This window comes from Cyclopterus lumpus, chromosome 4, assembly GCF_009769545.1.
Source record: "Cyclopterus lumpus isolate fCycLum1 chromosome 4, fCycLum1.pri, whole genome shotgun sequence".
NCBI lineage: Eukaryota > Metazoa > Chordata > Actinopteri > Perciformes > Cyclopteridae > Cyclopterus > Cyclopterus lumpus.
In genome coordinates, this window is record NC_046969.1 from 16370128 (window position 1) to 16381567 (window position 11440).

At 38.8% G+C, this 11440-nt stretch overlaps 2 protein-coding genes across 2 annotated transcripts; both read left to right on the forward strand.

Moving 5' to 3' along the window:
- Positions 1-320: 320 nt before the first annotated feature.
- On the forward strand, positions 321-4872 carry LOC117729396 (5-hydroxytryptamine receptor 3A-like). The gene is made up of 10 exons (XM_034530407.1): positions 321-332; positions 515-569; positions 888-1051; positions 1217-1261; positions 1387-1493; positions 1930-2099; positions 2687-2847; positions 3012-3222; positions 4230-4415; positions 4583-4872. The coding sequence occupies exons 1-10, from the start codon at positions 321-323 to the stop codon at positions 4870-4872; spliced, it is 1401 nt and encodes a 466-aa protein (XP_034386298.1).
- A 1390-nt stretch (positions 4873-6262) lies between these two features.
- Positions 6263-10506, forward strand: LOC117729397 (5-hydroxytryptamine receptor 3A-like). The gene is made up of 8 exons (XM_034530408.1): positions 6263-6409; positions 6609-6653; positions 6909-7015; positions 7296-7465; positions 7638-7801; positions 8408-8618; positions 9870-10079; positions 10223-10506. Exons 1-8 carry the CDS (start codon positions 6263-6265, stop codon positions 10504-10506), a joined length of 1338 nt encoding a protein of 445 aa, XP_034386299.1.
- The last annotated feature ends 934 nt before the right edge of the window (positions 10507-11440 follow it).

The following is an 11440-nucleotide window of genomic DNA, read 5'->3' on the forward strand; positions in this document are numbered from 1 at the left end:
CGTGGAGAGTTTTCCATTTCCCACTTCATTTGCCAGGGGTTTGTCAACATCACGCTTGGTTTACACCGACACTATGTATATCTTGGCCACGGAGGCTGAATTTAGTCTTGCAAGCGTGCGTTTGCCAGGTAAGTGGAGGATATGCCTTTGCTGTCTGACCATGTTTATTTATGGCCAAGCAACTCTCCGGTTCATATAATTGACAACTGAAAGCAAATGTTCCAATAAAGCATTGTGATGATGCATGTGTGTGTTCTCCAGACATGTGATACTGAAGAAACGAGTTTAATCGGCTTTAGGAAGATTTAACTCTTGCAATCATGACACCAAAGGTAAAGTATCTTCTCCTCGTGCACATTCTGTATGTTGTGATGTGTTATTTAAGAGGCTAAGTACAGCATCAGTTATAATGCATCTGTTCTGCAACTGATAACCATTTCCTAAACAATCCCTAATTAATAATTTTAAGGTTTTAAGTTGCTTACATTTTATAAAAATGGTTGTGTTATTCTAGTGCCTCCCTCCATCAGTCAGGCCCACTGTGGTCGTGATTCTTATTCTTATGCCAGGTAAGCTTTTTGGTTTGCACAATATTGACTATTAGGCAATACCGTATCACATGTTTGTTGCAAAGAAAAAAAATGAGGTAACCAACAAGGTTATATAGAATGAATACGCTCAGGAGAATGTGCACTGCATCGCCAAGTATACAACGTAACGTAGCAAATACTTAAAGACTTAAATTTCTTTGTATTCTGCATTAAATTGGAAATAAGTTAATATAAATCTGTATGATTACTGGTAAGTATTGTTACTTACAGGTCTGCTGTTTTGTTGAAAATAAGCCAAAGCATGTTTATGATTAGATTTTTCAATCTTGCCGTCAGTTGTGTGCGGTGCCATCAAGGTGAACTGCTCTCAGCCGAACCAACCCGCCCTGCTAGAGGCTCTGGGTCCAGTCTTTAACCTGAGCTCCATACGACCCATTATGAACATGACAACCTGCACCAACGTCATCACATTCTTCACCATGTATGGGATACTTGGAGTGGTATGTTTCAACTCTCAGAAGATAAGAATCAGCAGCATTATATTGTATTCCATTATATGTCTGGGCTCCACTGAGAATTCCTTCAGGATTCATTTGGTCCCCAAAATCCCGTTAGAAACACGGACACTGTTTTTGTGTCTTAAAGCAGCTTTTCTTGTCTTCCAGGATGAAAAGGCTCAACTCTTGGTCACTTACCTTTGGCTAAATTATGTATGTTCTTCAATCATCCATGTTCATTTCTCAGTCAGTGATGTAGGGATAATTGTGGGATTCATTTTTGTTGACAATTATGTGATTAGCACTTCTGTACACTGACGCCAGCTTTGTGGTTTTAGTGGTGGATGAACGAGTTTGTCAGCTGGGACCCGATCCAATGCGGCAGTGACAGGATTTCTCTTCCCAGAACACTGTTTTGGGTGCCAGATATTGTTATCAATGAATTGTAAGTATGTATTATATATATATATATATGTGTATATTATGTAGAGATGCAACGTTTTTTAAATGGCTAAATCATTTCCCAAACCGGCTGGAAACAGTAGTTTTTAACAAATGTTACTCAAACAGGAGTAAATATTGCATTTTCCAGCCACGGATTAATACACATTTGGTGGTCTAGAGAGTATTTCCGGAAGCACTACGATGTTTAAGTATTTGTCGTAAACATGTTCGCTGTAATGACTAAAAATGTCACTCAACGAAGGGACTGATTTCTTTGTTTTGAGGTTTGTTGAGAAACAGGCAATATTTGTTAGAAGGACACATTTAAATATTTATATATATTTTTATTTATTTTGTAAATCTGTAAATTAAAGGTGTCGTGGTGTCATTTTGCAGAAGTTTCACTCACAACGTCTCTGCTTGTTCCTGTCTTGCAGTATGGATGAAAACCATGCCCCCTTTGTCCCATATGTGTACCTGCATAGTGATGGTAAGGTGCACGATGCTAAACCAGTCAAAGTGGTCAGCTCCTGTAACCTCGATATCTACACCTTCCCCTTCGATATACAGAACTGCACTTTGACTTTCCACTCCTACATGCACTTTGGTAAGGCACTTCACCAAATGTCTTGTTTCTGTCTTTATAGACTTGTGCATGCTGTCTTGGACAAACACAACACAAAAATATAAATGTAATCGGTTTATAAGTTATCTGTGTCCCTTTTGTGAGCAGTAATACATGTTTAACTGTAATGGTGTCAACTTCTACTTCGGGACACCCAAGTGTTCTTTTTTTCCCTTTACTTGGCCACTTACAAAGGTAAAACAAATTAAATAAAATGTGTTTGTTGTGAAGGAACCCAAATTTAAACTTTAAAGAGAATATTGTGTGATGTGTGTTGGCCATTGTTTTATTGTTGATGCACCATGACGTCTGCTGGTTTAGAGTAATTGATCTGATAGATTGACTTCAGAGTTGGGATGATTAACCGATGTGGGTGGGAGGAGTATCCATTGCACTTTTCATGAGAAGTTTACAGTGATAAGCTTGTGACATACACACCATTTGAATAAAATCTAATTAAAATATATTAATTTAGTTAAACTATGCATTCCTATATTTCTGTAATGTGTTTAATGTAACGTGACCTTAACTTGACAGGATATTATATTTCTCTATTCCTCTGCTCCCAGCAAGGGACATAAAGATTTTCCTGGGGAGAGATGCCGATGAAATAACAGAGATCTCCAAGGACGTGATAACCACCATGGGGGAGTGGCAGCTGCTGGATATCACCGCCCACAAACGCAACGAAACATTTCATGATGATCACATTGATCAGCTTATATTTAATGTAGGTTGATTGTCTGTAAATTGCAGATATTGCAGTATAGAGTATTGGGTTTGAAGCAAGCAAACATATGTTGAGAAATTTCATAATTTACTTTATCATTCTTTATCATCCTAATGTGCACAGAATTGGTACCTGACAGTGTGTTTTGTATCTTACCTCTGCAGATCAGAGTGAAGCGCCGGGCCACCCTCTATGTAGTGAACCTGCTGATCCCCAGCTGCTTCCTCATCACAGTGGACCTCTTCAGCTTCATGCTGCCTCCCCAGAATATGGACCGTTCCTCCTTCAAGATGACACTGATCCTGGGCTACACCGTCTTCCTGCTCATCATGAACGACCTGCTGCCCATCACCGGAAACACCATACCTCTCATAAGTGAGTTTTATTCAGACTCAGCAAAGGTTCTCTGTATTTACTGAAACCCGTTACATCTGTATCTTGCTTTTAAATGTGTTGCTCTAGTTGTTACTGAGAAGTATTCTTCTTCTTTTAAATCAATAGATGACCTGCTGCATGAGGAGTGTAGACTGCCAGCTATCTTAGGGTCAAACGTGTAAACAATGATGTAATTATGATGCACCTTCTCTATCACATACTAGCACAGCCAATTTAAACTACACAAGTCTAAAACAAAAATACTCTTCGAGAGATATACTCTATATATCGTCCCTCATTTCATTCTACCTGTTCAGTTAAAGTTACTACAAGGAACATTCATTGTGTGTTGATTTTGGCGGTCCCTGTGGGCGAAAGTGGTAGTCTTTCCGAGCACAAGATTCCCTTTAGAAAACCTCTCAATTTACTGCAGCAGGTGTCTAACAGTCGGCTATGCGCAGTTCTGGTTCTGGTTCTTCCGTGTCTCAGCCCAGCAATGTGGCCTGGGTCTGCAGCAGCATAGTGTCGTAGTGCAAGGCAAAGCTCTGCTCGTGGCCGAAGGGTGAGACGCTTCTCCTGTTCAATGAGCTTCCTTCCTCCCACCGGAGCTTCTGACTTCAGGACGAAGTTAAAATTTCCTCACAGTTCCTCAACTTCAATTTCGGCCTCGAGAAATGTGGATCTGTGGTCCTCAGTGGACCTTTTGCTGTCATAATTAAAGAGATTACAGGTTTTCATTGCAGAAAAAACAAAGATCTCATGCACGTAGGCAGGTATTGTGGACAATTGTTAAAAGCTGGCTGCAATTTTGATTTCCATGCCTTATTCCATAAACAGATACTGTGGGCAAACACTGTTCAGATTTACATATAATTTCCAGATGCATTTCCAGAAGGGGTACAGAGAGGTTTTAATTTTTTAATGGCATAGGCAGCTGTCCTGTGTATGATTCACAGTAAATAATAAAAAACATTCGGACCCCTCTCCCCTGTCTCTCTTTCTGGCAGATGTGTTCTTCTCCATCTGCCTGGCTCTGATGGTGGCTAGTCTACTAGAGACTATCCTCATCACAAACCTGCTGTGTGGCTCGGCGGACTTCTCTCCCGTCCCTCACTGGATCCAAGTGCTTGTTCTGCAAATTCTGGGCCATCTCGTTTTCCTGCCTCAGAAGACTAAAGAACCAAACGATTCAGGTGGTTAAATGTACATGAGAAGTGTTGAAATGTATTAATACGATTTGATATAGAGTGCAAAGTAAATCTGGTGGGTAAGCGTGATTGTTTAAACGCATTCACCACATTGTAGGAGTAGACGTAATAATGTTTTCCTTTAATTTAAACTTTTTCCCCTTGAAAACTAGAGATGAAACCCAGCGCTGTGGTGGCACAGCGAAATACTGATGATGAGCTTTCATGGGAGATGGGTTCAGTGGGGGAGGACAAGGCCCTTCAGGAGCTGAGGAGCCTGGGCAAGAACCTGCAGGCCATCCGCCTCCAGGTGGAGCAGCAGCTTGGTGGAAGCCAGGGCTCAGAGGAGTGGATCCAGGTGGGTTTCATCATAGACCGCCTGCTGTTTGGCCTCTACATCCTCTTCGTGTCAGTCAGCTTCATTACCATCATCACTATCTGGGTGAACTCATACAGTCAGTAGACTGCTGTCTGTTTTAAGGGGCTCCATTTAATGTAGCAAGTAACTGAAATATATGTTGAATTTAATCAATACATAATAATTTTTTTTTTTTTGGAGCCAAGACATTTTTACCTTCTCTAAAGTTATTGTATTATTAATAATAATAAATGGTCCTCTTATCCCTATTGGATATTACATTGGATATATAGTTTAATTAGATGTAGAAGCCTTCTGTGTTATACTGTGCCATTCTAAAATGGAGGAAAACATTGTACAAAATAAAATTACTTGAAAAGATTCTTTCAGTTTTTGATTGACATTCATTTCAAATACAATGATCATGTTCCAATTGTGTTCCTATTTATTTATTATTAATGCATTGTAGATGTAGATAGACATATTACACAAACCGAATCTTTAAATTTATTTTGAAAACTCGCACTTTTGTAGCTGGATATTTTCTGACGGTTTCCTACTTTTGGGACCTTGTGCAATTTTTTTTCTGGCATGCCACAAATTAAATCAACTCACCTTTAGTTTAAGGCCTTTGAGTGCAGTGAAATTATAGTTTTGCTATGTATTTTGTCTGTTTTTGACACCTACAATGTATGAAGAAACCTTTACAGGACAGCCCTAAACACCAGCACACAACTTAGACTAACAACCGCTTTTGACCCAATGTTAATGTTTTTAGTGCTGCCCGCTGAAAGTCAAGCCTGCTAAGGTTCTATTCATCCTCCTCTCTGTGCTCATGCATGGTAAGTACAGCTCCTACTGGATGATGCAGTGTTATATGTAGAGGAAGTCAAAAGTGTTGAATTAATTAAGGTTTTGTAGCAAACTGAGGCCACTGTAAACAATCAAATCAAGAGAAAATATATTATTATTTTATATTTGGAAATATTTGAGGTGAGAAATAGCCAGTGCATTACCAGAATATGGATTTATATTTAATATAAAGAAATTGTAGTTAGCCTCAGTAAAATGTGTGAGCATTCATTGATTAATTAAAAAAGGATCAACATCTCTTATGTTCTTTAACGGACGCTTACTTAGGTTACTTAAGTTACTATACAATTTTGTTTATTGAAATGTATGCAGTTGGGAAATACCATTACTTGCTGCTAGTCAGTGCAGCTATTCTACTCTAATAGCTATTCTACTCTGAGACAGGCCTCAACTCTGACAATGTTTAAATCCAGGCTGAAAACTGTTCGCTTTTAATATAATTAATTCATGATTATTCTTATGTTTTTATGGAATGATTTTATTTGTCTTTTTGTAATTTTATGTAGCTGTAAAGCACTTTGAATTGCCTTGTGTACGAATTGTGCTCTATAAATAAACTTGCCTTGCCTAATAATCATAACTGCCATTCATTTATTCCACCGTAGCTCCTTGCAGTTCTGTGATGCTGAACTGCTCTCGACCTGACACGCCTTCCTTGCTGGAGGCTCTCCAACCGGTCTTCAACCTCAGCTCCATTCGGCCTGTCATGAATCTATCAACACCCACCAACGTCAGCATTGACTTCACCATTTATAGCATTTTGGGAGTGGTAAGGGACAATTCATTACCCATGTTCTAGCATTCTTATGTCAACCTAAATATCTGGTTCTGATTTTTCTTTCTAAGTTCAACAACTTTACTGTGGTTATGCCAGCCAACAGGAAAATTACCCTTAATCTTTTTCAATATCTAGAATGTCTTTCCATTTAAAAAGAATTGCTTACGACTGAATGTTGGTTCTTTTTCAGGATGAAAAGACCCATGTCCTCAAAACATATATATGGCAAATATTAGTAAGTACATTCTTTAAAATAACCTTCTCAGTTACTAGCAAAAATAAAATGTTTGGGCAGATCCTATGTGCAACAGAACACTAGATACTATATGATGTTATCTACCAAATTACACATGTCATCAGCAAACTAAAACGTTTACAGTCAAAAAGAATAAAGACAACACTGTTGTTGCTCAGTTTTGTTACGTCACCTGAAAGCTGTAGTTTTATGCTCACAGTAGTTCATGTTGTATCCGTCTGATTCATGCTGCAGAAATGGAGGAATGAGTTTGTCAAGTGGGACCCAGAACAATGCGGTTCTTCACAGATTACAATTCCAAGGAAACTGCTCTGGGTACCAGATATGGTCATAAATGAATTGTAAGTACCATTACAGTGCAGCCGTATTTGTGGGTTGTGTTCATACACAATAATGGCCTGACCTTGATAGACCGCCACATAAGAGCTGTAGTGAAGACTTCTTTCTGTCAGAAAGGCATTGTTTGAATTCAAACTTCATTAACTTAAAACATGCTGTACATATGTTTGTGTTTTTTACTGATAAGGCCTTTAATGAGTGTAGTTTACAAATATAGGCATTTGTATAATTAGATATTACCAATCATATTTACTGGCTTCTATGTCTTTTCTCGCCCTGTAGTATGGAGAAGAACTCAGCTCCATTTGTCCCATACAGTTATCTGTTTTCTGACGGCTTGGTGATTGATTATCAGCCTGTCAAAGTGATCAGCTCCTGCAAGCTCGACATCTACAAGTTTCCATTTGATATCCAGAACTGCAGTTTAAGCTTCAACTCCTACTTACACCGCCGCAAGTAGAAACGGATCGACACAATACTTGAAATATACAGATTGACGTGTTTTTTTCATCTTTTTAATACAATTCTTCTTCTTCTGTCAAAGATAGGCATTTTTGTAATTAATGGCATTATAAATAGATGAAATCTCACCAAAGCATTGACTGTATTATATTTTGATTTCAGAAACTGCTCTTCAGATAGACCTCTCATCAACTGTAGCGGATATATTAAAATACTCTAAAGAAGTGATGACAACTATGGGTGAGTGGGAACTAGTTGGACTCACAGTGAATACATACCTACCACCAGCCGGAAATGAAGACGTGTACGAAGAGATGCGCTTCTTTGTAAGTAAATGTTGTAGACTATAACCTTATTGTATGTTACACAACAATGAAGTTTAGATGAAGATACAGAAGAAGGTGCAGGATTGAAAAGTATTTTGCGAGGTCTTTTAGCCTACGTCACCAAATATTTTACAACAGGAAGGGTATAATGTTAAATAAAACAATGAAAACATGAATCCATCTCAGTGCATTAACAGTTACCCTACTGAGTATAAATTACCATCATTATACACAGTCATATGAACATAAATACTATCTGTAAAACCATTATACTGGAGATACACTCTCCAAACGTAAGTTTATGACCTCAGAAATTGATATTAGTCTTCTATGCTGTGTTAAAATCTAAAGTCTATGTTCTGGGATGTACTGTTGTAACTTTCAAGTTCTTAATTGTGATGATTTTATATCGTCATTTTCCACTTTTTCAAAACTTGACTCAAATCATATTTTCCCAAGCATTTCAAACACAATAAAACTTCTTCGAGCCATCTTTTCAGGCAGTGTAAGAATTGACAGCTAAACATGTTTTCACCCAATCAGTCCTGTTCTGTACTAATCAAACATTAAGAAATCAGCTGCTGTATATCTGTCTGCATTGCACAGGTGTCAGTAAAGCGCCGGGCCACCCTCTATGTGGTGAACCTGCTGATCCCCAGCTGCTTCCTCGTCATGGTGGACCTCTTCAGCTTCCTGCTGCCTCCCCAGAATGTGGACCGGTCCTTGTTCAAGATGACACTGATCCTGGGCTACACCGTCTTCCTGCTCATCATGAACGACCTGCTGCCTGCCAGTGGGAACACCGTACCTCTCATAAGTCAGTTAACAATACCCTCTACCAGTGCAGTTGAAGCAAAACATTCTGAAATATATATGATGCAGCTGTTTTCAGTCAAATTACTATACACCACCGGGCAAGCATCAAACACCAGTCAGCCAAAGTTAGCCCCTGGCTGCTGATAACAGTGAAGCATTTAACAGCTAAAGAGACCATTTTGAGATGAGTGTAGATCGAAACAGAGTTAGAAGGTAAGTGAATATTGTATTTAAAGGAACGTTTTAGTGGCATCTAGTGGTTTGTGGCAGGTTGCCACCAACTAAATACCTCTCTGCTCATCCCCCTCTTTCCAAGCATGTAGGAGAACTACGGGGCACTACAGGTATGGATAGGTATTTGTAGGATTTATCAATACTCTGTTCATCTAAAAGACAAAATAATTGTTCAGCACAGAATTATAAGTTATAATTGAGATATAACCAAACATTGTTTCTAGAGCAGAAACAGTTAAGTTTACAACAGTAAAGTTGCTATATAAAGGGACTTTATAAATTAATATCTCACTCGAAATAAATGTAAAATGTCACAAATAATTGATCTAATAAATAAAGACATTAGTTAGTATCCGTCATTCCTCCTGAATGAGCGTGCGTAGGCCTGTTTGTTTTTGTCTTGTGAATGGGAGGAAACAACAAAGCAAAGCAAATGTGCATTGCAGCTTGATAATGAATGCCACCAAAACGTTTTTAAAAGTACTAATACAAGCACCAGTAATGTTGAGCCTTATCAATACTATGATCTGTAATGATGTAGCACTGTCACACATATAAAAGCGGGTTTCAGAATGCATCTCCAGATAACGAAACATGCGAAAGACTCTCGCGAGAGCCAGCGCCCGTTTTGGGCTGCTGTAGAAACACGACGGGGCAAGATGGTATACTCGGTGGAAGAGGACCCGCTCCTTAGGGAGATATAAATGCATTTTTCTAAGCTAACGAAAACACTACAATTCTTAGTTTCAGTTGATTATACACTGATTATAACATAGTTCTTAATATTATATTCAATATCTGCCAATAAACCCCCCCCAACATGTTACACAGTTTCTTTAAATTCATCAAAATGATAGAAACATGGCTCTAAATGAAGGCTAAAGCTAAAAAGCAACTTAAAAAGTGATAGTGCTGTATGTTAATAGCCTTTAATGCTTTGAGTTGTCAGTATGAATTGAACTTGTTAATTTGTTCTAAAAAGACCTTATTAATATTGTCATTATTACTATTATCCCAGGTGTGTTCCTGTGTCTGTGCCTGGCTCTGATGGTGGCTAGTCTACTGGAGACCATCCTCATCACAAACCTGCTGTATGGCTCCGCTCACTATCCTCCAGTCCCTTGTTGGTTCAGAGTGTTTGTTCTTCACATCCTGGGCCGCCTGGTATGGCTTCCTCCTAAGCCCAGAGATCAACAGAACACAGTCATCCGAAATCCTGCCGCACAAGGTAATAAAGATCTGGGATGTGGTTTTACACGTGGGAAACTATGCACGCAAGTCATTTTGCTAAGAATATAAAAAGATATATGCGCAAGTCAATATCAACAGTCCCAGTTGACATCACCTCCTTCCTCATATCCTCAACAACAGAAATGAAGGTCTCTTCTCTGGCGGCAGGGGACAGCGAGGTTTCACAACAGAAAGGACCGCTGGATAAGGAGAAGGCCTGGAAGGAGCTGAGGCACCTAGAAAGCGACCTCCAGGCCATCCGCCTTCAGGTGAAGCATCGGCTCGGAGAAGGCCAGGGCTCAGAGGAGTGGATCCAGGTGGGTTCTATCATAGACCGCCTGCTGTTAAGCCTCTACATTATCTTCATATCAGTCAGCTTCATTACCATCACCACTATATGGATGCAGTCATACAACACATCCTGATTTAGTTTTTTCATATTTTATTCATTATTATTTGTTAACATGCTTTCTCATAGTCATTGTCAATTACGACAATTAAGCATACAAGAATTGTGAAGGTCGGTTGAGTTGTAGTTTATTTGTTACAGTACATTTATCCACTGAACTGTCCCCCTTTCACAATTCCTTTAATGTTTTGTTTCATGTAATTGTTTAACAGTGTCATTTTAGGGCACGCAGGCTCTAAAATGAATATCTGAGAGATTTTGAAACTCCTGTTGACTTTTGTCCTGCATCGTCAGTCATGCAACTCATATTTGCATACTTGTACAAACAATTCTAATACAACTACAGTTATCACTCTACCCTGGAGGAGTATTGTAAAGAGGACAAGATGTATGCGTCTTACAAGTTCTTTTATTTGATATTGTTCCTGAGTTTATGTGAAGGGCCTCGTTTCCCAGAAGCATATAAAGGCTATAGGATGAGATCCTTTTATTACCTAAACCCCAACCTATTTTCTAGGTTTCTGCTCGAAATAATATACCCAAACTAAAAAGGGTGTATCTCTGCAACCACAAAGGCTATTTGAATAATGCTGGTGTTATAATAAAGGCAAACCATGTGTGCTTTTGTTCAGATGTGTAAATATTATTATATGTGTTACTGGTTAAGAGTAAATAAAGATGAAAGACAGCAAAAGTTGAATTTCCAGGTTCGCCTACAAAACAAAAAGCACTTTCAGGATGATTATCTCTTGGAAGGATACACAGCAAAGGTCAACCACAGAGATCATAGCACAATATGGGACCAGTCTCTCTGCAAAGTTTGACTTTGAAAAAGTAAAGCAGAACAAAGTTAGAGAGGTTTTAGTACAGATAAATTAGTCGAAATGGGCATTTGGGTAATTTGAATGTACCAAACCATATATTTCACTCGTATATTACTTATGGTGTTC